At 44.5% G+C, this 27,204-nt stretch overlaps 2 protein-coding genes across 4 annotated transcripts in view; one reads left to right on the top strand and one right to left on the bottom strand.

The window, feature by feature from the left end:
• The window catches only part of WDR26 (WD repeat domain 26), a 42,833-nt gene extending 40,079 nt beyond the window's left edge, over window positions 1-2,754 (bottom strand). The window contains exon 1 of one of the 2 annotated variants that reach the window (XM_059069420.2): window positions 1,610-2,754. In XM_059069420.2, coding sequence (XP_058925403.1) covers window positions 1,610-2,031 — 422 coding nt within the window. In that variant the 5' untranslated portion in view covers window positions 2,032-2,754. The remainder of the gene's footprint in view (window positions 1-1,609) is intronic. The other variant, XM_059069427.2, reaches the window with a different exon arrangement.
• CNIH3 (cornichon family AMPA receptor auxiliary protein 3) overlaps window positions 2,617-27,204 on the top strand; it is a 288,908-nt gene continuing 264,320 nt past the window's right edge. The window contains exons 1-2 of one of the 2 annotated variants that reach the window (XM_067028443.1): window positions 2,617-2,778; window positions 20,686-21,141. In XM_067028443.1, the coding sequence (XP_066884544.1) occupies window positions 21,076-21,141 (66 nt within the window). In that variant the 5' untranslated portion in view covers window positions 2,617-2,778; window positions 20,686-21,075. Of the gene's footprint in view, window positions 2,972-20,685; window positions 21,142-27,204 lie in introns of both variants that reach the window. The other variant, XM_067028436.1, reaches the window with a different exon arrangement.

Consider the following 27,204-nt stretch of genomic DNA (forward strand, 5'->3'; position numbering starts at 1 on the left):
TTCCTCCTTTTCCATTTAATGCCTTTAATGAAGTATAAAATTTCTAAAATTGTGTTCTAACCAACCGGTTAAAAAAAGTGAAAAACCATGATCTACATACTAACCACGTTACTACATCTGGAAAGATAAAAACTGTTAGTTACACACAAGATGATGGAGATGACCTGTATTAGGTAAGAGCCTTACATCCAGATATTATGTTTGCAAAGAAATTCTAATAGGTCAATCTTTAAAATTGAAATAAATCCAGCATCAAAAAATCATTCGCTCTCTACACTAAAAATAGCAAATTTACTATGGTGTAGGTTCCAAACAGTCACGAGTTATTTCCTCCTGCTGCTGTCAGCTTGCTTCTTGTCTCAGTAATATGTTCTGTTAGCATTTAGGAAATGCTTTTCCTTAGGGAACAAAGTGAAATCTTCCTTCGATATATTTCTTTCAGAGCTTAAACGATTCACCACCTGTGGTTTTTTCCATCAGATATTTTGATATCTAAGAATCTTTATCAGTCTTACATATTTGCTTATGTTTCAATGCTTTCTTATTCAGCTCCATTTATTTTTCAGCAAAAAACAGTGCAATAATCTGCCTGAGAATCAAAATACTTATGTCACTTTTAAAAAGTACTTTCTTCCTCTCCCCAGAACAAATCTATAAATCCAAAAAACACTAAGAGCTTATTTTAATCTATGCTTTGAAGCTGGAAACTGACTGTTGCATGTTGTTCTCTAGTCTTATTCTCTCTGCTTCTGCTTCATCCTCCATCAAGCTCCTCGGCACTCCCACCAATCCTACTTTCCACCCCCCTTGGTTTTCCTTTGTGTGTATACAAAACGGGGGTTTGGGGCCAAGGTTGTCTACCTTCACCCTACTTTAGGTACACAAGGTCATCTAAATTGTATTTGAAAATAAATGATTCACCAGATCAGATGTCCCTTTTTCAGAGGCAGTCGCCTTCTTGGTATTACAGTGGGATTTCAGACAAGTTAGTGGCAGGCCCCTTGTACACACATAAGGGCCTTTAAATGACATCAACGTGGTAACTTACTCCATTATTCCCATCAGATTTATTCAGCAGCCTCCTTCCAAATTATCCCAGCCCCTCAGTTCCCATAAACACTTGTAAGTGATTGCCTTTCCTGATTGGTAGTTTGCCTGGGTTGTCTGTCATGGCTGGGGGCGGGGGGGGAGGTGTCCCACAAAGATGCCTCTGAGGTACCCTTGAAAAACAAATCCTCCAAGGTTCATTATTTCCACCAGCTCTAATCCACCCTTCCCCCAACACACACACAGACACACTCCCGCATCTGTCTTTATTGACAGACAATTACGCTCTGAAGGTGTATGGGGAGGGGTGACTCTTTTGGTTTCTACGCCCCCTGCCCAACCCCCAACCACACAATTTGTCAGACTGATTGATTTCCCCTTATTTCCCCGCAGGTGGGCTCCTCCTCCCCGGTCAGCCTGTCTGAGATGCGTCCTCCTGTGTCCTGGGCCCAGCAGTAATTCTCTCTTTGCCTGAGCTCTTTCCAACCACCCCCAGCCCTCCCCTCCCGCCAGCTTCCGTCCCTCGGTCCGTCCACACCAGCTGCCTGGAAAGGATACTTACTTGAGCCCTAAGCCATTCAAGTGCTGTCCTATTAGCCTAATGACATCCTCATCTGACTGGGAGAGCCGCTTCTTCTTCTTGAGGCTGCTGCCCAGTTCTGGGGTGGCCAAGGAAGAGGAGGCGGCGGTGGTGGCGGAGGCAGCTGCAACGGTGGCGGAGGCTGCGGCGGCGGCCCCGCCGGGGACCCCGTTATTGACATTCAGGCTGTTGCTATTGTTGCTGGCGGCGGAGGGGGCGGAAGGCAGGAGCCCATTGGCGTGGGCCAGGTCCCCCGCGGACGACGACGACGAGGGGGACGACTCCCCGTTCTGGGCCGACAGGCAGGCGAGTTCCTGGGTCTGTCCCTGGCCCCCGCCGCCCCCTCCTCCTCCACCGCCGCCGCCGCCGCCTCCTCCTCCTCCTCCTGCCCCGTTGGCCTGCATGATGCTGCCGCTGACCAGGCTGTGGCCGCTACTTCGGTGGGGGACGGCAGCGGCGGCGGAAGGGGCAGCCGGGGGGAGTCCCACCACTACCACCACGGAGGAGGAGGAGGAGGACGACGAGGACGAGGACGACGAGGACGGAGGGGAGAGGCCTGCTCTGCCTGCCGAAGCCCCGGGCTCTCCTGCTCCCTCCGCCGCCGAGGCTCGGGGTTTCTTCCGCGGGGGCGGGGAGGCTCCGCCGGTGTCCGAGTCGGAGGAGGAGGAAGCGGAGGCCAGAGTTTCCTCGCCGAGAGAGGCCGTGGTGGGAAGCCGGTGGGGCGAGGCGGGGGAGGGGAGGCGGGGGCCGGGGAGAGGGTCGGGGTGAGGGGGGGCCGGGGAGGCGGGGAGGGGGTCAGGGTAAGGGGTGAGAAGAGGGGGAGGAGGAGGGAGAGGAGGAGGGGGAGAAGGAGGATCCGGGCCCTTTCCCCCCCCCCTCCCGGAGGCAGCTCGGGGTGCGCGGCCCGGGGTCGGGCCGGGGGGCGCCGCGGGGCGGCTGCGGGGGCGTGGGGCCCGCCGCTGGGCTGAGCCCCGGCGGTGTCGGCGGCGGCGGCGGGCGGCAGCGGAGGCAGCTGCCGCCTCTGTCCTCGGGTCCGCTCCGCTCTGCTCCCTGGTGTGTTGATTCTTCCCCCAGCTGCTGCCTAATGGAGTCCAGGCGCTCGCGTCACAGGAAATGCCTATACTGCCCTCCTCACTCACTTCCGGTGGCAGGTATGGAACCTATAGGGGGCCTGTCACCCGGCACGTGCGCCGGGGGCCGGCTGGGCGCGAGGGGAGGGAGGCCGGCGGGCCGGCGAGGGGCCGACCCCGACCCCGACCCGACCCGACCCGATCCACCCCGGCGCTCGGGCCTGGCCGGCTAGGTCTCGCCCCCAGCGCCCTGGCTGGGCTGCGTCGGCGAGAAGTAAGTTTGTTCCGTTCCTCCGAAGCCGGGCGTGCACAGGAGGGCGGCGATCGCGTGCGCGAGTGTGTGCGTATGGAACCCAGTGTGACCTAGAAACGCCAGGCGTGCGGAGGGACTGCAGATTTCCATCCCCGGCCGAGGATGGGGTCGAGCAGGTGGCGAGGTTTTGTCACGAGAACTCCCAGGCACAGGGCTGTGGCAGTCCTTGTGGACTCACTTAATGGTAACCAGGACTGACCAGCTCTTCGTTTGAGTGTGAAAAACTCGAATTTCCACAGCCAAGTGCCACACACAATTGTCGTGCCCGGGCCATCCCAGGAGGTTTGAGATGATGAGCCTAGGAGACTCTGTGCTCCACCCCGGGAAGGTGGGATAATGGATAAGAGCAATATCTGATGGGGACAAGGAGTCAGAAAAAGACTGTGGGTGTAGCGAGGCGGGACTTTGCTGAGGGGCTTTTACTCTTTTTTTAGCTATTGCCTAGTACCTACTTCCAGCTGCCTCTTGAGTTACTGCCCAGTTTAGGCAGCAGTAATACAGACAGAGCAGTTGCCTCCAAAACATGCACCTTAAGGAGAATTAATACTCAACTTGAGATCCAGGCTTGAGATGTTTAGGTGAACTGTGAGGCTTCGGCGTCGCTGTAATTTACTCGTTTACGTGGATGTAGAAATGCGGCAAGGAAGAGCTGGGCTGAATCTTGATCGTTGGTGAATAGTCTCCATTACCCCAAACAATTATTTACCGGTGTGTGGTGGATAGCATATACACCGATATGTACAGACATTTTCTCAGAAATTTAAACAATCTTTCTCTGAAGAAGTTTTCCTGTGGAAAAACATGGACTCAACTAATGCATCTTTTTTTTTTAAGATTTTTTTTTGATGTGGACCATTTTTAAAGTCTTTACTGAATTTGTCACAATATTGCTTCTGCTTTACGTTTTGTGGGTTTTTTTGGCCTCGAGGCATGTGGGATCTTAAATTCCCGACCAGGGATCGAACCCGTACCCCCTGCATTGGAGGGCGAAGTCCCAACCACTGGACCTCCAGGGAAATCCCTAATGTATCTTATAGCTTTGAAATTGCAAATGTTATAGCTCAAAGTAACTTTGAGGTCTTTGGTTACTTCTCAAATTTAGAAAAATAATTTTAAAAATAATGCTTATGAGAAATTATTAAAGAATCCTGAGCTTTATTGATCTGCAGGCTAAAGGAAGGGAGAGGAAGACCATTGCAAGATCTGACAGAGATTTAGCTTTTAGTCTCATCTTTTAAATATGCTTCCAGGTGGCGGTGTAATTTTAAGGTGACTCACATTCAATTTTATTATTCACCTGAGAGAGACCTGAGTTCTAGCTAAGTTTCATAGGGCACTGCCACCGTATCCAGCAGAGCCTGAATTACTAGATAGTTAACACTTCAGAGATCCCTGTTTGTATGTTAGCTTTAGCCTTCTTATTAAAAGCGTTGTTATTGTTTATACAAAATTAAATTTTGCAAAGTTGTTTGTAATAATTTATGAGGCCCATAGCAGTACTGAGGACAAGCTTCTGAATAAAGTCTGTAGCTTTCATAAAGGAAACAATGACTTAGTGGTAGCCACAGACACAGCTTACACTTCATGAACAAAAGTAAAGGATGAAAGGCAAAAGAAACTGGTCTCAACTGGTGTCTAAACTCAATATATATACCCCAGCTTTTCTATGTTATATGAGACCGAGACTGCTGTTACTAGAATTCTGAATTTATGAAGTCCACGTGTGCACACATTTTTCTCTAAACTAAAATACAACCAGAGACTCTGGATTTTTTTTTAAAATTTATTTTTATTTTATCTGTGGCTGCATCAGCACTTTTTTAAAAAATTAATTAATTAATTTATTATTTTTGGCTGTGTTGGGTCTTCGTTACTGTACGAGGGCTTTCTCCAGTTGCGGCGAGCGGGGGCCTCTCACTGTTGCGGCCTCTCGTTGTGGAGCACAGGCTCCAGACGCGCAGGCTCAGTAGTTGTGGCTCACGTGCCCAGTTGCTCTGCGGCATGTGGGATCGTCCCAGACCAGGGCTCGAACCCGTGTCCCCTGCATTGGCAGGGAGACTCTCTCAACCACTGCGCCACTAGGGAAGCCCCTGAACTCTGGATTTTTTTAGAGCCAGGTTTCAAGTCCATTGCAGATGAATAGTTCTGAAGTACCACTCTACATACACTCAGAAACCTTCAGTAACACCGTATTACCTAGAGAATACAATCCAGAGTTTATCTTGCTCTCTGTAGATTGACCTCAATCTTTCTCTTTGACTTTGTCTTTTACTCCCCACTTTCTGAACCCTTCGCCGCTGTCCCCCAAATGTGCTGGGCTCATTTCTTCTGAGTCTGACCATACCTCCTACCTTCTCTCCCTCCTTCTGATCCAAGACTTGGCTCCTTTCTCACCTCCTCGGGGGAGCCTTTCCTGACCTCCAGCCTCCTTGCCCTCCTTCTGAGTATCATTTATTAGCCTTCCAATATTGAAGTCTGCTTGCAATGTTTTTTAACTTGCTAAAAACCCCTTCTTCCAGTCGTCAGAGAGGAGCCTTTCTAGATTGCTGTCCCCCTGATTTGCCTTCCCCTTTTCACCCTCATCCTGGAAAAAACTGAGATGCATTTATGAATAAAGGTCCAAGCTGTCTTTTAGGGGAAAAAAAGTTGAATGTATATTCAGGTATTTGATTCATTTATCTTGTTTCTGTGCTATTTTACCAAGTCTGTATATGACCAAGCCTGTGCTAGGTTCCAAATAAGAGGCAAATTATTGTCCTAGAGATATTCAAGCAAAGGCTTTCAGGGATGTTACAGAGTAGATAGTTGAACTAATTGATGTCTAAAGACTTTCCAACTACAAGATATCTGTGAGTTATGTACATATGCATCTCCCAACTAGAGTATAAATTATTTGAGGTAGGATCTGTGTATTGTTCATCTAAGCCAGTGCTTTTAGATTGTGGGTCCTGACCTATCTGTGAGTCATGAAATCAGTGTATTGGTCATGATTACAATTTTTTAAAATGAAGTGGAAAAGTGAGAAAGAGTAGAAAACATCCAAGTCAGTCACCCATAGGAAAGGTCATTATTATTTTGTGGAAGTTCTGTTTCAATGACAGATATATATCTATGCTTTACAAAGTAAAATATATCTCTTCTGTAGGCCATTCCCAAAAAAGTTTCCAAAACACTCATCTAGGATGTTCCTGACTGACAGAAAGGCAACTCGGGAAATTGGTGTTAGATATCTAAATGACAAATCACAAGTTCTGTCCACGGCAGTGTCTTAGCTGTAAAAATTAAAAGCTACTAGGTTAAAAAAAGCTGAGATAGTATAGGTGTTTATAATAAAACATGAAACCAAATTTTCTCAAAAGACTTTGTAAAAATACTAGAAGAGACTATTTTTCTTCCGTCAAGTTTTAAGTTTGGTGTCTCAACCTGGTACTTAGCACCATCAGTATTATTCAATTTATTAAATTTCTATTTGAAGAGGTAGTTTTCGAAATCTCAGGTATCCCTGGAGAGGGACACATTTGTGTTTACATTTCTAGCTTCATTCCTAGCTTTTCTTTGTTTGGGGTTCTAAAATTGGGAAGCTGGACTTGTTGGATTTGGGTGAACTTGGGAGAATTCAGGAAAGAGCACTATTCTTTTTTTTTTGTGGTACGCGGGCCTCTCACTGCCGTGGCCTCTCCCATTGCGGAGCACAGGCTCCGGACGCGCAGGCTCAGCGGCCATGGCTCACGGGCCCAGCCGCTCCGCGGCATGTGGGGTCTTCCCAGACCGGGGCACGAACCCGTGTCCCCTGCATCGGCAGGCGGACTCTCAACCACTGCGCCACCAGGGAAGCCCCAAGAGCACTATTCTTGAAGTCAGAACACTTAGTCAGCTGATTGACAGTGGGCAAGTCATTTAACTTCGCTGCCCTGCACTCATTTCATGAATGAGGTGGGGATAATGGCACCGGCCTACCTGCCTCAGAGAATTGATCTGTGAGTCAAATGAGGTATCAAATATAACAGATCGTTGGGAAAAGACCATCTTGAAAGGTTTCAAAATATAACTTAAATCCTCTAGCATTTCAAAAAGGATCTGAGGCAATGAAGTTCAAAGATACAAGGAGATTTTATAATTACTCATATGTCTGAGCTGTGGACTCTAGTCACTTATTAACCCCAACTCTGCCACTTAACTGTGTTCCTGTGTACCTCTAGCCAGACAAATCTGAATATTGTCTTTATATTGGTCTTCCAGGGACTGGGAGTTTCCAATACCTATGTAGTAGAGTGAAGGGTACAGTTACCTGGCAGTTTTACCCACTGTTGTATACATGTCTCTCCAGCACTTGCTTATTTTCCCCCTTCTACAAACATTCCACTTATGCCACAAGAATCTAGTGTCCTCCTGTGAGTGGAGAAGGGGTGGCACACTGGGTGGATCTAAGTGCAGAGACAGGAGCCTTATATTCAGAAGTGAAGAGGTGGAAGTATTCACTGTCCTCTAAGATGAATACCGTCCTTTTCTCCAAGAAAACTAGATTGTTCTTCTCCCACCACACAGCGGGGATAGACTGCTTGGAGTAGCTTGTTCTTGCTGCACTGACTGTAGCAAAACGCATGTAACACTAAGATGGGTGTGCAAAGATGTTCACTGTGTGTGCAGAGATATTCACTGAAGCACTGTTTGTAGGAGCAAAAAGAATGTGGTCATCACCATGTGCTGATATGGAAATAGTATCAAGATATATAAAGTAAAAGATGCCTATAACAGAAGTGTGCATAATGTAATTCACTTGGGTAAATAAATGAATATATATACATAACATTTTTTTCTGGTAGGATAGAGGAGGATAAGACCGTGGTTTACCTTTGGGTGGAAGGACTTGGGTTGTTGAGGAGGAAGGTGCCTATTTTTCCATTTGATACTTTTCTGCAGGGTTTGCATTTTCTAACTATATGGAAGTATTTTTTAAGTGTCAATAAGGGTTGGGGCTTCCCTGGTGGCACAGTGGTTGAGAGTCCGCCTGCCGATACAGGGGACACGGGTTCGTGCCCCGGTCCGGGAAGAACCCACATACCGCGGAGCGGCTGGGCCCGTGAGCCATGGCCGCTGAGCCTGCGCGTCCGGAGCCTGTGCTCCGCAACGGGGGAGGCCGCGACAGTGAGAGGCCCGCGTACCGCAAAAAAAAAAAAAAAAAAAAAAAAAAGGAATAAGGGTTATTTGGATTTTGCTTTTTTTGGTATCAATAAGTATCATGTTTTCAAAGCACTCATGTTCTTAAAAGCACACTCAAAACCAATCAAAATATTCATGAAAATTAATCATAATAAAAATGCCAGAGGAAGCAGTGTTGTGTATAGTAGATGACATTAAATATATTTACCTTTTAAACATCTCCTTCTTTCCCATTACCTGCACCTCCTATATTCTCAGACTGCAGATTCTGCACACACACACACACACACACCCATATCTCATTTGGTTAAATTCGTCTGGGGAACAAAGGGCAAAAAGACATTCCTATTTATTAACTTTGAAAAGGAGATAAATAATTAATAGCCTCTAGCGTCCGGGGACAGTGGACAGCAGGCCCTTTGGTCAGCCTCCTTCTTCTCAGGTTCCTATATGCGGTTCACCCCTCTGGCACTATGATAATAGTAAATAATAATCAATGGAAAACACAATTATGATTGTTAACAAGTGCTAATTATTATGAGAAAATATGTGTTCTGATTAGGTATACACAGCCCATATTAGAGGTAATGGTCTAATGACTAGACTTTTAAAAATTAAAAATGTTAAAAGACTGTAGTAGGTGATTATTCATAAAGTTGAAAAGAAAACTGTTGAAAGGGTCCCTGCATTTCTTCAATTAATTTTATTTCAAAATTGTGCTCTTTACTAAATAATACTAAATGTATACACAAATGTGACATAGTAGCCTAAATTTTTAAAAAAAAGAGGGACTTCCCTGGTGGCACAGTGGTTAAGAATCTGCCTGCCAAGGCAGGGGACACGGGTTCGTCTCCTGGAGCGGGAAGATCCCCCATGCCTCGGAACTACTGAAGCCCGCGCGCCTAGAGCCCGTGCTCTGCAAGGAGAGAAGCTACTGCAGTGAAGCCTGTGCACCGCAGCGAAGAGTAGCCCCCGCTCGTCGTAACTAGAGAAAGCCCGCGTGCAGCAACGAAGACCCAACACAGCCAAAAAATAAATAAGAAAAAAAAAAAAAAGCTTAATGAACTCGTGAATGCCAGTCGTTGACAACAAAAGAGCAAAACAGTAGCTCTTAGCTTCTTTCTGTGGGTTGGGGAGCGGTCCTTGGCTAAAGCAAGACCAACAGGGGGTTCGGACTTGCTGGTCCCTTTAATACTAATGGGGTTTGTATCTTCACGTAAGAGTACCCTTTCTGTGTACATATCTGAAATACAAGGATGTCCACTTTCTTGCTATACCTCGGACCCGTTATCTCGGAGTATCTTTTTCTCTCTCCCTGAATTACTGACATATATTATAAAAATAGCTAGAAATAGGTGTGTTTGTAAGGTTTAGCCACAGAGTTTCATCAACACTGCTCTTTTCCTTTTGTTTCCTAGTGTCCACTCTTTCCATTCTTATGCTTTCTTTCCTGTGATGGCACATGTCCACGGCAGGGCTTCCGTAATAATCAAAAAATACGAAGAGTTAACACTAACCAGCCTTTGTTTTAAGTGCTTTACATACATTGTACTATTTTAGCCTTCTCGTCAACCTTATGAGGTTTGTACTATTATTACCCCCATTTTACAGTTGATAAACTGAGGTACAGAAAACTTGAGGTCACATAGCTGGTGTGTGGGAGAGCTGGATGCACAGGCTTCAGAACTTGTATCAGTCTGAAAAGTCCCCTTTGTTTAAAGGGGCCAAAAGAAGAAATAAACAAGTCCTATAAATTGATTTTTCAACTTTGCCCTTTTTGTGTACATGAAAACTTGGTCCCTCACCTTTGAAGCCCTCATCGTCTCATTGGCCTGATTAGTGGTAGATGAGTGAGTGTGTGAGGGCCAGTAAAAGGTTTTCCTCCTTCCAGAAGCTACCACTGAGAGTGCCTGAAAGCTCCTTATCAAAGATAGAGTTCGTTTCTCCAATAAGTCCTTGTTGAAATGCAGCGTTTTGCCTAGAAGGGATAGCACACTAAAGCTAGGTGTAACCTGGAGATTTGTTTATCCATTTAAACGACTTCATCTTAAAATAGTGAATGAGGGCCGGAAGGAATGAATGAGTTTAATTTCCTTTCAAAGCAGGAAAGCTGCAAACCTAGAGGGCTTCTTGGGAGACACATTAAGTCAGGAGGCCTCAGCCAGCTTGTTTTTGCAACTACTTGTATCTATCTAGTGAGGGTTTCTAAACTGTGTAAGCCTGTACTAGTCTAGGATCCTGGAATAAGAAAGAACCAGCCTTGATTTATACAGGAATTCATACTTCATTGCTTTATTCCTTTAACAGCTCCAGCCAGGTCAGCTGGCGAGAGAAGACAGATATCTAACTGAGATGAGGTCAGACAGCATAAGCATAGCATCCAGTAGTAGGACAGGAAGGGCCAGCTCAGGGAGGCTACCGGAGCTTCTGTTGAGAGTTTACTTTTGTAGGGAGGGCAGCCAGGCTGCTTAGAGACCTCACATTGGCATGTGCCCCAAAGAATGTGGGTAAATGATTGCTCTGCCATATCCAGGTCCCTAGTAAAGTTTCTTTTTAACTGCTTCTCTGAGAGTAGTCACACTATGTCTCCTATGCCAGTCTGTGCAGCAGACGTGGTGTGGGTTCTCCTCTGTTTCAAATACTCTGCTTGGTAACAAGGAAATGGCCTAGATGACTTCTGAGGTCCCTGTAGCCTAAGGGTTCAATGTTTCTGGTTTCCATCGTCACTATATAATATTACTTGGTTAGGTTGCAGAGGGGTAGAAGAGAGGAGTCATAAACAGCCCCAAAGCATAAAACCTTGGCTACGCCATAGCTTTAAAAAAAAAGGTTTTATTATGCAAGCTTTTAAACATACGCAAAGCTAGAATAGTACAGAGATTCCCATTTCATCCATCCTCCCTCTTCTGATTATTTTGAAGTAAATCCAAGCTATTATTTTATTTATAATATATGTGTTTATACTTCAGTATGTAGCGCTGAAAGATAAGAGCTCTTTTTGAAATCATTGCCACAATGCCATCATCATACCTAAAAAGCTTAGTAATCCCTTAATTATCATCAAATATGCAGTTAGTCTTCAAATTCCCCCAGCTGTCTCACATATTCTTTTTTAATGGTTGGCTTGTGTGTAGCAAGGTCCAAACAGGATCCACATGTTGCATTTGGTTGATATATTTCTAAAATCTCACTTTTTTTAAGGAAACATTTTTATTGAAGTATAATATACAGAGAGTCATGCACAAATCCTTATGTACAACTCAGTGAAGTTTTTCCTATGAAACCACCACCTATGAAATAGAACTTTACCAGGACCCCAGTAGTACCCTACTGTAGTTTTAATTTGCATTTCTCTGATGACTGATGACACTAAGTCCTTTTAAAATATTTTTTGGGGACTTCCCTGGTGGCGCAGTGGTTGAGAGTCTGCCTGCTGATGCAGGGGACACGGGTTCGTGCCCTGGTCCGGGAAGATCCCACATAATGTGGAGCGGCTGGGCCCGTGAGCCATGGCCACTGAGCCTGCGCGTCTGGAGCCTGTGCTCCGCAACGGGAGAGGCCACAACAGTGAGAGGCCCACATAACGCAAATATATATATATATATATATATATATATATATATATATATATATTTTGGAGCCATGTGTATATTCTCTTTAATGAAGTGCCTTTAAAAAATCTTTTGCTCCTCTCTCTCCCTTTTAAAATTGTGTTTCATTTTTCTTATTGATTTGTGGAATTCTTTATATATTCTGAATACGAGTCCTTTGTTGAATGTATGTACTGCGTATTTCTTCTCCCACTGTGTGGTTTGCCCTCATTCTCTTAATGGTGTCTTAATGAGCAGAAGTTCTTAATGAAATCCAATTCATCAATGGTTCCCTTTATGATTTGTGCTTTTCATGTCCTGCTTTAGAAGTCATCCCCTGGCCTCAAGGGCATGACCATATTCTCCTAAGTTATCCTCTGGAAGTTTCAATGTTTTGCTTTTCCAAATTATGTCTACACTCCTAGAATTTAGGTTTGTGACGGGTGTGAGACAGGGGTCAATGTTAATTTGTTTGTTTGTTTTAATTTTATTTATTTATTTATTTTTGGCTGCTCTGGGTCTCTGTTGCTGCACAAGGGCTTTCTCTAGTTGTGGAGAGCGGGGGCTACACTTCGTTGCAGTGCGGGGGCTTCTCATTGCAGTGGCTTCTCTTATTGCAGAGCACGGGCTCTAGGCACGCAGGCTTCAGTAGTTGTGGCTTGTGGGCTCTAGAACGCAGGCTCAGTAGTTGTGGCACACGGGCTTAGTTGCTCCGCTGCATGTGGGATCTTCCCGGACCAGGGATCGAATCTGTGTCCCCTGCATTAGCAAGTGGATTCTTAACCACAGCGCCACCAGGGAAGCCCCCGTTAATTTGTTTTTCCATGTGGATACCCAGATGATCTAGCACCATTTTTTTTGGTTATTGTTTATTTATTTATTTATTTGGCCATGGCTCGGGGCATGCGGGGTCTTCGTTCCCCCACCAGAGATCAAGCTCTGGCCCTCCGCAGTGAGAGTGTGGAGTCCTAATCACAGGACTGCCAAGGAATTCCTGATCTAGCACCATGTTGAAAAGAATCCTTTCTCCTCTGTCCTGCAGTGCTATCATTATCCTAAACTAGAGGACTGTACATGTGTGGGTCTGTTTCTCAACTCTCTTTGTTTTGTTGGCCTATTTGTGTATCTTTTTTTTTTTTTTTTTTTTGTGGTACGCGGGCCTCTCACTGTTGTGGCCTCTCCCGTTGTGGGGCACAGGCTCCGGACGCTCAGGCTCAGCGGCCATGGCTCACGGGCCCAGCCGCTCCGCGGCATGTGGGATCCTCCCAGACCGGGGCACGAACCCGTGTCCCCTGCATCGGCAGGCGGACTTCCCAACCACTGCGCCACCAGGGAAGCCCTATTTGTGTATCTTTATGCTTTAATTGACAAAAGTTTGTGCTAATACCATGCTGACTTAATTGCTATAATTTTATAATAAGTTTTGCCATCTGGTAGTGTAAATCTATCAACTGTTTTTCTTCTTCAAGCTTGTCTTGGCTATTCTTGGCCCTTTGCATTTCATTGAAAAATAGAATCATCTTGTCAGTTTACACAAAAAAATTTCTGAGATTTTGACTGGAAGTAAGTAAAATCTGTAGATCGATTTGGGGAGAACAAATACCTTTGTAATATTGAATCTTTGTATCTAGGACTATGGCGTATTTCTCCATTTATATAGGTCTTTAATTTTTCCTAGTAATGTTTCTTGATTTTCTGGGTAGATCTTGTACATCTTTTACTAGATTTATTCTTATGTATTGGATTTTTTTAATTGAATGAAGGATTCTTTAAATTCTATAGTGCTTTACAATTTTCAAGAGTTTCACACACATGATTTCATATAATACCATAGTAACCCCTTTTAAAAATCCCCTACCCGTACATTGCCCCTTCCCATTCCCTCTCCCCACTGGTAACCACTAGTTTGTTCTCTATATCTATGAGTCTGCTTCTTTTTTGTTTTATTCACTAGTCTGTTGTATTTTTTAGATTCCACATATAAGTGCTATCATAGAGTATTTGTCTTCCTCTGTCTGACTTACGTCACTTACCGTAATGCCCTCCAAGTCCATCCACATTGCTTGATGATGCTGCTATGAACATTGGAGTGCATGTATCTTCTCAAATTAGTGTTTTTGGTTTTTTTTTGATATATACCCAGGAGTGGAATTGCTGGGTTCTTATGTATTGGATTTAAAAAAATTATATAAGTTTCGAGTGTACAACAGTACAATTCAACATCTGTATACATTACAAAGTGATTCACCCCAAAAGTCCAGTTACCGTCTGTCACCATACAATTGACCCTCTTCACTCCTTTCATGCACCCCCTAGCCCACTTCCCCTTTGGTGACCACCTGTCTGTTCTCTGTATCTATGAGTTTGTTTTTGATGTGTTTGATTTCTCCATTTGTGGGTTTTTTGTTTTTGTTTTTTTTTAATATTCTCCATATGAGTGAAATAATACAGTATTTGTCTTTTTCCTTCTGACTTATTTTACTTAGCATAAAACCCTCAGGGTTTATCCATGTTGTCACAAATAGCAACATCTCATTCTTTTTTGTGGCTGGGTAGTATTCCGTTGTATACACATGTATTACATCTTCTTGATTCATTCATCCATTGATGGACACTTAGGTTGTTTCCATATTTTGGCTATTGTAAGTAATGCTGCAGTGAACATAGGGGTGCATATATCTTTAAAAAAATTGAGGTATAGTTGATTTACTATATTATATTAGTTTCAGGTATACAACATAGTGATACAGAACTTTTATAGATTACACTCCTTTTATAGTCATAAAACATTGGCTGTATTCACTGTGCTATATTCCCTTGTAGCTTATTTATTTTATACATAGTAGTTTGTACCTCTTAATTCGTTACCCCTGTCTTGCCCCTCCCCCTTTTCCCTCTCCCCACTGGTAACCAGCAGTTTATTCTTTATATATGAGTCTGTTTCTTTTCTGTTATATTCACTAGTTTGTTTTATTTTTTAGATTCCACGTGTAAGGGATAACATACAGTATTTGTCTTTCTCTGTCTGACTTATTTCACTAAGCATGATACCCTCCAGGTCCATCCATGTTGTTGCAAATGGCAAAATTTCCTTCTTTTTTATGGCTGAGTAATATTCCATTGTGTATATCTATCTATCTATCTATCTATCTATCTATCTATCTATCTATCTATCTATCATCTATCTCAATATCACATCTTCTTTATCTGTTCATCTGTTGATGGAAACTTAGGTTGCTGACATACCTTGGCTATTGTGAATAATGCTGTTATGAATATTGTGGTGAATGTGTCTTTTCAAATTAGTGTTTTTGTTCTCTTTGGATATATACCCAGAAGTGGAATTGCTGGATCACATGGTAGTTCTATTTTTAGTGTTTTGAGGAACTTCCGTACCATCTTCCATAGTGGCTGCACCAATTTACATTCCCACCAAGAGTGTACAAACGTTCCTTTTTCTCCACATTCTTGCCAGCACCTGTTATTTGTTGTCTTTTTGATTGTAGCCATTCTGACAGGTATAAGGTGATAGCTCACTGTGGTTTTGATTTGCATTTCCCTGATGATTAGTGATGTCGAGCATCTTTTCATATGTCTGTTGGCCATCTGTATGTCTTCTTTGGAAAAAGGTCTATTCAGTTTGTCTGCCCATTTTTAAAAAATTGAAGTATAGTTGATTTACAATGTTGTGTTAGTTTCTGGTATACAGCAAAGTGATTCAGTTATACATACATACATATGTGTGTGTGTGTGTGTGTGTGTGTGTGTGTGTATACACATATATATTCTTTTTCAGATTCTTTTCCACTATGGTTTAAACATATTATGAATGTGTTTCCTTGTGCTCTTCAGTAGGACCTTGTTGCTTATCTCTTTTATATATAGTAGTTTGTATCTGCTAATCCCAAACTACTAATTTATCCCTCCCCTACACCCTTTCCCCTTTGATAACCATAAGTTTGTTTTCTATGTCTGAGTCTATTTCTGTTTTGTAAATAAGTTCATTTATATGATTTTCTTAGATTGCACATGTAAGTGATATCATTTGGTATTTATCTTTGTCTGACTTACTTCACTTAGTATGATAACCTCTAGATCCATCCATGTTGGTGCAAATGGCATTATTTCATTCTTTTCTTAGAGCTGAGTAGTATTCTGTTGTATATATATACCACATCTTCTTTATCCATTCAACTGTCAGTGGACATTAAGGTTGCTTCCATGTCTTGGCTATTGTAAATAGTTTGCCCATTTTTAATTGCATGGTTTGTTTTTTTGCTATTGAGTTGTGTGAGTTCTTTATATATTTTGGATGTTAACCCATTGTTGGACATATCATTTATAAATATCTTCTCTTATTCAGTAGGTTGCCTTTTCTTTTTGATGGTTTCTTGTGCTATGCAAAGGTTTTTTTAGTTTGATTAGCTCCAATTTGTTTATTTTTCCTTTTGTTGCCCTTGTTTGAGGAGACAGATCCAAATAAATATTGCTAAGGCTGATCTCAAAGAACATACTGCTTGTGTTTTCTTCTAAGAATTTTACGGTATCAGGTCTTACATTGAAGTCTTCAATCCATTTTGAGTTAATTTTTGTGCATGGTATAAGATAGTGGTCTGGTTTCATTCTTTTGCATGTGGCTGTCCAGTTTTCCCAACACAATTTATTGAAGAGACTGTCCTGTCTCCACTGTATGTTCTTTGCTACTTTGTCATAAATTAATTGTCCTTATATGTGTGGGTTTATTTCTGGGCTCTCAATTCTGTTCCATGTATTGGATTTTTGTATGCTAATATAAATGGCATCATGTTTAAAATTTGATCTTCCTCTGCCTGTCCCAATGTTAAGACTATCGACAGGTACTTTATCATCAAAGATAAATTAAAAGTCCATATCAGAACTATTCTTTAGTCTTGAAGTTAGCATGTTTTTACAGTTTATATTTGCTTTCTACTTACAAATAATTTAACAATACAGCTGGTCTCCTTCTTTTAAAGGATCAGATTTAAACGCTTCCTTTGGAGGGATTGGGAAGTGGGTGGCTCCAGAAGGCAATTTAGGCGAGGATCGAAGGATTCTCCTGGGAAGAGCTCATCCTAAGGGAGTGGAAGCCAGGCTGGACCCACTTGACCCTGTAACAAAGCCCTGCCCCAAGGGAGGGAGATCGCGTGGTGTCTGTCACTCATGTGTCTTCTAGCCTGGGTGCTCCTGGACTCATGTCTCAGTCCTTTGGTGTGAGAAGGGAGGGCTGCAAGTGAAAAATGCAAAGGACTCTGACTGGTAATTTCAGAAAGCACTGGGCATGCGCTGTACTGCTGTTGTGACCCCTTTCATATCATATTACAAAAGGAGGACATCGTCCCTTACCTTAGAACAGAACTCCTGTCTGTCGCTCTGGCACCTTATGGCAGGAGTCACCAGGGGCTTCCCCAGTGCCAGCAGGAGCAGTGGTAATAGCTTACATTTATTGAGTGCTTGTTACCTGTTACTGTGCTAGGTACTGTTCTAAGTACTTTATAAACATTAACTCATTTAATCATCACAACTACCCCATGAGGTAAATTAGATAATATTGTTCGTATTTTACAAGGGTGGAAACTGAGGCACAGAGAGGCTAGATAACTTGCCTCAGGTCACACAGCTTATAAATGGTAAATCCAGGATTCAAACTCAAGCTAGCAGGCACCAGCGCCCAATCTCTTCACATTATATAGCGGCTCAGGTGGCAGCAGCGGATGGGGTCTAGAGTAGGAGAACAGGAATGAACTGGGGATTTTGAAGGGTGTCCGGCCAGGAGCGCACTCTACTTGTTTTTCAGCACCTGTGAGACAGCCCGTGAGGGCTGTAAGCAATATCTTGGGGTGGGAGCGAGGGCCACTTTCGAGGGGTCTGGGGGCTAAATTAGCAATTAACGTCAAGAGAAGTGAAACATAGGTGAGGTAAGCATCATGGGATCTTGAGATCAGATTTACAGACTTCAAAACATGACATTGATTTGTTTTTCAATTTTATCACTTTAAAATTTCCTTGGAATAAGTGGAATCATGAGTTCTGGTCTGTTCTTTCTCTGAGGTGACAGGCACACCTATATTTAGACCAATAGTCATGCTTCTGTGGTGGTGGATAAGTGTGCGCCTCCAGAAGTGGCCGTGCATCGAAATAATAACATGTGTTCTTTGCGAACCAATAAATCATGGACGTTGTAGATTTGATGCACGTGCATCAGAGGGACTAATACACAAATTTATTTGTTAAGCAGGGAAATGAACCTTTGTGCTAGGACCATAGATAGCCACCTGGGCAAGTGTCCATGAGCTCATGTAAGCGAGCAGACCCAGATCCAGTCACGTCACAAACAGAATGAACCCAGGGCTTCCCAGGCCTGAAGCAGGAGAACCATTGATTTTGATGACACTAGCCACAGCCCGGAGTTTCCTTTGACCCCATCCTTTCAATCACCTCCCACACTCCATGTGTCACTAAGCTCTATCGATTCTACCCTTTTAACAGCTTTCACATCTGTCTTCTCTCTTCCTTCTCCGCTGCCACTAGTTGGGATCCTTGACATTCGTTCACCTGGATTGGACAATAACCTCCTGAATGCTTTGTTCGTTTCTCTCACTAGTTGCTTTCACTGCCATCGACATTATAAAGCATAAAACCATCATGTCACTTCCCTACTTAAAAACATCTCAATGGCTCCCATTGCCCAGAGGATTAAAATCTAACAGCCAGAGGCTGGTCTACAAGGCTCCTTAAGAACTGGCCCAGGCCTCTCTTTCGAGGTCCCGTCTCCCTCATTTTGTCACTTGGGGCACCAACCATCCTAGACCTCCTGGGACTCTTGGAACCCACAGTCTGTTTTCAGATTTGGTGCCTTTGTTGTGATTTTTCTCAACAGGGTGACTTCCCTGCCACCCTTTATCTCACCTTTGCCCTTTTGGCCAACTCTTAACTTTCCTCAGAGATCGTCTTCGTACTCACCTTGGGTAGAAGGTATGGTACGCTTCTAAAAGCAGTTCTCTCACAGTGTTGCGCCGTATAAACATCTGTCTTCCCTGGTAGACTGTGGAGTCCTTGAAGGAGGATTTCATTCTTCATCTATTCCCAGTGCACCATAAATGCTTCACAGGCATTTGCTGGATGGGTTCTTCCATTCATCCAACCATCCGTCTTTCTTTCAACTAATAATCATTGAGCAACTGCTCTACACAAAGCACTGTTCTAGTTGCTAACAAAGGCGTGCTGAAAAAACCACAAAATCCTTATTGCCATGGAGCTTATATACCAGCGAGAGAAGACAGGCAAGAAAGAAAGAAAGAGGAAATAAATCAGGAGGTAGGAAGTGTAGGTAGAGAATTAAAGTAGGGTCACGTGACCCAGAATGCATGGGTGCGTACTTTATGTTGGATGGCCAGAGAGGACCTCTCTGAGGGCAGCCTGGAGGCTGAGGTCTGAATGAACTACCTTGTGAAGATCAGGGTAAAGAGCATTCTAAGAAGAGGAAACGGATAATACAAAGGCCTTAGGGTAAGAGCAAGCTGACTTAGAATAAACACAGGTTACCTAAAGCCAGGGCAACAGCGGCGCACAGTGAAGAAAATGTCTCTAGCAGGCAGAACTGAAGTGATAGGTCATAGCTGGTTTAGGAGTCAGACGTTCTTTTCACCATACTATTTATTGGCAGCCACCAAGAGCAAAATAAAAAGGCCCTGTTGTTCACAACTGATGCACAAGAGCTCTCAGGAATGTGGGTGCCTGCGGAATACCCCTTCCCACTTCACTTGCAGCCAAGCTATCTGTGTCAAGGTGGCCTGTGTGAAGAAACTGCCCAGTCGTAATCCACTTGGCTTTCTCTTCTTTGGGCCTGCAGTTTGCCCAAGCCACAGTTAATACAACCAAAGGAATGTGAATACTTTTATTTGCTCTGAAATGTGTCTATTTTTTAACATTGACAGTGGGAAGGGGCCTCTAATTTACCCATCCCTCATTATTTTCCAGCTTAATATTTTTTATCCCCTTCCTGTGCTGAAAAAAAGGTGCTGTATCTGAAGATCTGTGGGCTTTTGTACAGGTTGAGCGTGTGCTCATGTACACACGTGGGGCACGGCTGAGGGTTATGTAACAAAACTGTTCCAAGTACAGTGGCTCCTACTGAAGGCAACTCCACATTTGGCAACTCCACGTTTCATCGCAGGTAGGCTGAGCATGAACTTGAAAATCAGGAGTCATGGCTCAGGGCAGCCTGCTGGTCAGCTTTGTTTCCCAACTCAAAATGTTCCCTTGAAACCTTGGGTTTGGGTTCGAAAGACCCAAGAGAGTTCTGTTTCTTCGAGAGGTGCCCCCTGCCACGATCATGGTGATAATACAATTTTTATCTTCTCCAGTGGGTGGGTGGCCATCCCGGAGGAGATCTGGTCTGATAAAAGTGTTCACATTCTTGTGGATGTATTAACCAAGTGGCTTGGCCACACCAAGGCCATGTCTAGACATCGTAATAGACCCCGCTATGGCACAGTGATCTATTTTTTGTGTTTTCTTTTTTTCCTTTTGACTATGTTTCTGGTTGTTCTTGGGAGAATTGACCATCTAGAAAACTTACTTAACTATACAGTGTAATAATTTAGGATTGAAAGGAATTTGGGGTGTCTAAACTTTTCAGACAAGGTGACCGCAGACCAGGACAGTTAGGTGTCTTTCCCAGGGACAGACAGGGAGTTGGTGTCAGAACTATAGGTCTAACAGTCTTGGATACGGCCTTTAGTCACTGAAGGGAGGTAGCAAAGTGTGTTTTTTTTAAGCCAGTAGTCCACATTGAAAAATTGGGAGATGACACATAAAAATCTGGATTTCTGGTTTCTCCAGAAAGACTTGAGTCCACACTCCTGCAGGACATCGGCATTAACAGTGGCTTCTACCTTTATACAGGTCAAAAGAATACAGCTCAAGGTGATATAATGAAGCAGATCTATTTGGCATCTGTAAGGCATTGGAAGTTGCATCTCTTGTGGAAGGATCTAATACCATGATCAGAAGCACTTTGGATGTGTCTTTTCACTGTGACGTTGCGGTATACGCTTGACAAGTTTTGAAAAGAGATTTTTCTACCGACTCTACCGACTAATATTTCGTCTGTGAAGCCAGGAGCCTCCGTAAAGGTTAAAAATAATTCAGCTATATTGTGCTGAACTTGATTGAAGTGTCGTGAACAGTGTCTGGAGGGCAGAAGAACCAGTTCTGTCTTGTTTCGACGGGTTTAGTCTGTTTACTTTCCTGGTGCCCTGTCGCTGAAGCTGGGGCTGGGAGGCCTGCTGAGGAATGTTTCTTCCGGAGTTCCGACAGGCTCAGCTCTCTGTCCCAGCCTCCCAAGCTGCTCGGCTACAGGTAAGGAAGGCTGCCCTATGGGAGGGATAACTACAGTCAGTGAGTTTGAGCTTTTAGCTTGGCCTTAACTCTGTACCCAAACTCACGTCTGATTCAGGAACTCTTCTATTTTTGTGCGTTCACATCAACGATTTCCTTACTCGCTTTATCAAAGGGAAGCAGCCTTGGGTACCCGTGAGGAGATTCTGAATCCGGCCTTTTGCCTGGCTGAGTGCAGGGCTGGGAAGGAGGATTACGTAGAGGGAGGAGTCATTGCCCTTAGGATACCACACACATGGCCAGACCATACACAACCGGCCCCATCTCCTCTGTGACTCACCTACACAAAAGCATGATTAAACTGGAGGGGGCGGCTGGTAAGCAGGCATTGGTGAGGCAGGGGCCTGAATCCTTTCCCTTCCCAGCCTGGGGACCCCACTGATTGTTCCTTTTCCAGAGGAAAAGGAAAAAAAAAAAATTACATTCTCCGACCATAGATTCCCATCGTCGGGCACCCCTGGATCTTTAGAGAAGCTGTCAAAGCGCTGGTGAGTTTCACTTAGGAAATGTAAAAATGGCTGGGCAGAGTCCGGCCTCCTACAGTTGGGAGGCTACTTTTGGAATCCAGGGCCACAAGAGGAGGACACACACACACGAGAAGGGTTCAGCTATGGCCATCCTTGTTTTTAAAGGGAAAATCCAGTTCTGTATCAAGAGTTCTTCCTACCTAACCTTGAACATCATGGTCTCCCATTCACTTCCTATTTGATCTCCTCACTTAAACTTCCTTTACCAGGCCTGACCCGGCTGTTCTCCAGAGCTGCAGGCCTGGAAAACATCCGCCCTCCATGCTTGAGAGCTGCGGGCAGGGCACCTGCCAGCGCAGTCTTGAGGCTGTCAAGCAGGGGTAGTTCCGCTCCTCTTCCTCCAGGGGCCCAGCCACTTCTCTGGCTCCCTGCATCTGGCTCTAGAGGAGTCAGCGTACCCTGGAGGATTCCAGGCGCCACCCACGGCAAGCCTCATCCTTCTTGAATCACCAGCGTCCACCCCAGCAGAAAGGGGGATGTTGATGCAGTCACGACACAGACTTGTGCAAGGAGGATGACCTAGGCTCCTCTCCCCTGGGAGGGCACAGCTGAAGGGTGTCAAAAAGGAAGGAGAACCCTTGCCACGTGTCCCAGTTGGCCCTTGTCTAGGCTGTTCCCTGCACCACATCCCATTTCTGGCCATGGGTCCAGGGAAGGGTTCAGACCCACTACGAACTGGGACTTGTCACTGGTGGAACTTTACTGTGAATAACAATGCCAAGCTTGTGGAAGGGGTAGGAAGTGGTGTAAGGAGAGGGGAGAAGGAAAGAAGGATTCAACATTTCATGGACAATGTTACTGATATCTAAATACTTCTTAAGAAGTATTTCTTTCCGCAGCTCCCTTTACTCTCTCCCTACCTAACCCTAAGTAGATAAAATATTGGGCCAAAGGGCCAAAGAATCCTGTTTCGGATCTCGCCATCTCATTTCCAGCCGGGCACTTTCCCCTTCTTGTAACTTTCCAGTGTGATTTGGGGAATACTATTGATAACTCTGACACCTGGTGGTCACTTCAAAAACTGCACCCTGGAAGGTTCCAACGTCCACTTCGATCACTTTTAGTTATTTTTGTTTTTCCAGTTACAGTTTCAATGTAAATAACATGTACTTTATACATTAGTTATTCTTATTAATTGAATTATTTATAAGTAAAATTCTTGCAAATGAATTCAACAGAATACACTTGAATAGAAAATTTCTGTGAAGATATACGCAAAACTTCGTGTCATAGTCCTTAGGAAGTGAAGCTAGGTGTGGGGGAAGGAGAGACTTATTTTAATTTACAACTTCTAGTTCTCTTTGAAATTAATTTTAAACAAAAAGGATGTGTTACTTTAATTGTGGTTGAAGTACCCCACTTGGGCGGGAGGTCCAGAAGTCCAGGATATTCCCCTCCAGGGCTCCTACCCTCTCCTGGTTTTGTGTCCAAGGTCCTGTAGTGCTTTCATGTGTTTTGAGGGCATGGAGTATGGCTGGACTCCCTCTGATCTTTTTTTTTTTTTTTAACATCTTTATTGGAGTATAATTGCTTTACAATGTTGTGTTAGTTTCTGCTGTATAACAAAGTGAATCAGCTATATGTATTCATATATCCCCATATCCCCCCCCCCTTCTTGCGTCTCCCTCCCACCCTCCCTATCCCACCCCTCTAGGTGGTCACAAAGCACCCAGCTGACCTGATCTCCCCATGTGATGCAGCTGCTTCCCACTAGCTACCTATTTTACATTTGGTAGTGTATATATGCCAATGCTACTCTCTAACTTCATCCCAGTTTACCCTTCCCCCTCCCTGTGTCCTCAAGTCCATTCTCTCCGTTTGCGTCTTTATTCCTGTCCTGCCCCTAGGTTCTTCAGAACCTTTTTTTTTTTTTTAGATTCCATATGTATGTGTGAGCATACGGCATTTGTTTTTCTCTTTGACTTCCTTCACTCTGTATGACAGACTCTAGGTCCATCCGCCTCACTACAGATAACTCAATTTCATTTTTTATGGCTGAGTAATATTCCATTGTGTATATGTGCCACATCTTCTGTATCCATTCATCTGTCGATGGACACTTAGGTTGCTTCCATGTCCTGGCTATTGTAAATAGAGCTGCAATGAACATTGTGGTACATGAGTCTTTTTGAATTATGGTTTTCTCAGGGTATATGCCCAGTAGTGGGATTGCTGGGTCGTATGCTAGTTCTATTTTTAGATTTTTAAGGAACCTCCATACTGTTCTCCATAGTGGCTGTATCCATTTCTCCCTCTCATCTTGTTCACTGATGGTGGTGCAGGAGCCCAGCTGCTGAGTAGACACTGGTCCTGGGGAGCCGTGTGGCCAGAGCGCTGAAGCCAGGAAACATTACCAGCTCCCTCGGTGGTCACAGGAGTGAAGGAAGCAGTGCTCCTGCCAGGTGTGGGCTGCCCACTTCCCAAGGTCATGGTCAGCAGTGGTTGGAGAGCCAGCCATTCATTTGAGTTTCCAACGCCTCACAGGTGCGAGGCGCCAGGAGCCAAGTTTCACAAGGCGTGGTGAGGCCGCTCGGGGTGTGAGGCAGAAGCTCCCCGGGCTCTGACATCAGAGAGCAGGGCTGGGGGCGGATGTGGCCTGGGGCTGGCTGGCAGGAAAGCCCGGTCTGATGAAAGCGGCTACCTTCTGACTAGCTTCTCTATGCCTCTTACTGTGCGATACCAACATTTCCTTCCATTCTTGAACAGACCTCCCACTGCTTTCCCACTACCCCCTCAAAGATAACATACTTTTACGAATGTGTTGCACGTAACCAGTTTCCAAGTGTGTACTCAGGACAGCAAACACCCCTCTCGCTTGACTGTGCCCGTTCACCCAGCTTACCAACCAGTAGCCCAGAAACACTGGGGGTCCGAGTGACCCGAGAGGAAGATGCAAGACATTCAGGGGCAGAGCCTCAGGGGAGTCTCCCAGGGCCAGGTTTGGTCTACAGGGTGGAGAGAGGTCCTGCTGTACTTGTTACGCGGTCCCTGAGGATGGGACCGGGACACAGGAGTGGAACTCTTTTGGAGAGGCTCTCCTGGGAAAGAAAATCACAGCACCCCACTCAATTGTTGGTCTTTATATCCAGAGAACATGTTTCAGCTCCAGTGATTAACCCTTTCGGGGAGCACGTCAAGGCGCAAGACAGCATGAGTGCTCCGCCAGGATCGGTTCTGGTGTCCACCATCTTTCTGACTCCCAAAGCCAGGCACTGAACCTCCTGGTGATCCACCTCTCCTTGCTCCAGGTAGCACCCTTCCACCTTCCAGGACAATCAGGGCACCTCTCCTTTCCTCCTTCCTCTACCCTACTGCTCAGATCAAAGCTCTCCAGCAGACACCATGTAGCTTTGAGGATGGAAACCACCTGCTTGGGGAGACAGAAGAAGGCTGAGACCCCGATGATTTACGTGGAGCTGCCAAAACGGCTCGACTACTTACTTCTTGTCCTCAGTAAAGTAGGAGAATAATCCCCCACCTATGTGAATGACTGGGCTTTCTATTATCTGCAGCCAAAGCTAACTGTAACATACACAGCGACCCTCTGTGATTTCCAGGTGTTTTCTTGTTCTCTATCTATGCTATGACATAGGGGCAAATAGTTCTTAATAAAGAGCAGAAATAATACTAATTGAATCTCTGGTGGGGCTTTCCTCTGGTTGGACTCTGTGCGCACAGTAGAATAGATCTGGTTGTACTGTTGTTCTTAGAATTACTGATTTTAAGTCTTTCTCACAGTACGGATGGGGTAGAGCTGGAGTTTCAAAAGCACATATTCGTGTTTCTTAGCTTTGGTTTAAGTATGGTGGAGAGCGGTGACGAAGGCTCCTAAGGACGTGGAGGAGAAAAACAGGCTGCTCTCATTGCCTTCGTAAAATGCATGTTTGGGGAATTCCCTGGCGGTCCAGTGGTTAGCACTTGGTTCTTTCACTGCCGTGGCCTGGGTTCAATCCCTGGTCAGGGAACTAAGATCCTGCAAGCATGTTTGGAGCTTGTAAAAAGCTCTGGTACTGAGCTCAGAGAAAGCAGAGGTGAGGCCCTTGGTTACGTTCCCCTGCACACCAGGGAGGTGAGCTTGTTAGTGTCAGATGACCCATATTTTTCTTGATCTTTGAGTCATTAAAAAAAAAAAAACCAACAACACAGCTTTATCAAGGTATAATTGACATACAATAAACTGCACCTATTTAAACAGGATAATTTGATAAGTTTTGCCATGTGTCTACATCTGTGAATCTGTCACTACAATCGTTAGAGTGAACAGACCCATCACCTCTAAAGTTTTCTTTGTAATCCATCATACCACCCCTGGCAACCACTGAACTACTTTCTGTCATGACAGTTTAGTTTGACTTTTCTAAAGTGTTATGTAAATGGAATCATATGGCATGTACTCTTTTTTTTTCTGGTTTTCTGTCTTATTTCACTTTATAATCTTTTTTAGATTCATCCATCTTTTTCATGTATCAATTTATCCCTTTTTATTGCTGAATAATATTCAGTTGTATGGATATACCACAATTTGTTTATCCATTCACCTGTTGATAGATGTTTGGATCATTTCTGGGTGTTGGCTATTAAAGTTGCTATGAACATTTGGGTACATGTCTTTGTATTATTCTTGGATGTATAGAGAGGACTAGAATGGCTAGATCACATGGTAGGAGTATGCTTAACTTTTTCTTTTCCTAATCAAATATTCTTATTACACTTACAACTTACTTTTTAAAAAACTTAGTTAATTTATTTATCTTTGGCTGCATTGGGTCTTTGTTGCTGTGTGCGGGCTTTCTCTAGTTGCGGTGAGCGGGGACTGCTCTTCGTTGCAGTGCGTGGGCTTCTCATTGTGGTGGCTTCTCTTGTTGTGGAGCACGAGCTCTAGGCACGTGGGCTTCAGTAGTTGCAGCACGTGGGCTCAGTAGTTGTGGTTTGGTGGGCTCTAGAGCATGGGCTCAGTAGTTGTGGCGCAGAGGCTTACTTGCTCTGTGGAATGTGGTAATCTTCCCAGACCAGGGATCAAACCCGTGTCCCCTGCATTGGCAGGTGGATTCTTAACCACTGCGCCACCAGGAAAGTCCCTACAACTTACTTTTGATTCATTGTATATTTTAAACAAAAGATATTTAATACAGATTTATCTGTGATTCACTGTATTTTTAAAAATATTTATTTATTTATTTTTGGCTGCGTTGGGTCTTTTTTGTTGCCCACGGACTTTCTCTAGTTGCGGCAAGCGGAGGCTAGCCTTCATCACAGTGTGTGGGCTTCTTATTGAGGTGGCTTCTCTTGTAGCGGAGCATGGGCTCTAGGCACGCGGGCTTCAGTAGTTGTGGCACACGGGCTCAGTAGTTGTGGCTCACGGGCTCTAGAGCACAGGCTCAGCAGTTGTGATGCACGGGCTTAGTTGCTCCGTGGCACGTGGGATCTTCCCGGACCAGGGCTTGAACCCGTGTCCCCTGCATTGGCAGGCGGCTCTCAACCACTGTGCCACCAGGGA

The sequence above is a fragment of the Kogia breviceps genome, chromosome 1 (assembly GCF_026419965.1).
Source record: "Kogia breviceps isolate mKogBre1 chromosome 1, mKogBre1 haplotype 1, whole genome shotgun sequence".
In the NCBI taxonomy this organism is placed as follows: Eukaryota; Metazoa; Chordata; class Mammalia; order Artiodactyla; family Physeteridae; genus Kogia; species Kogia breviceps.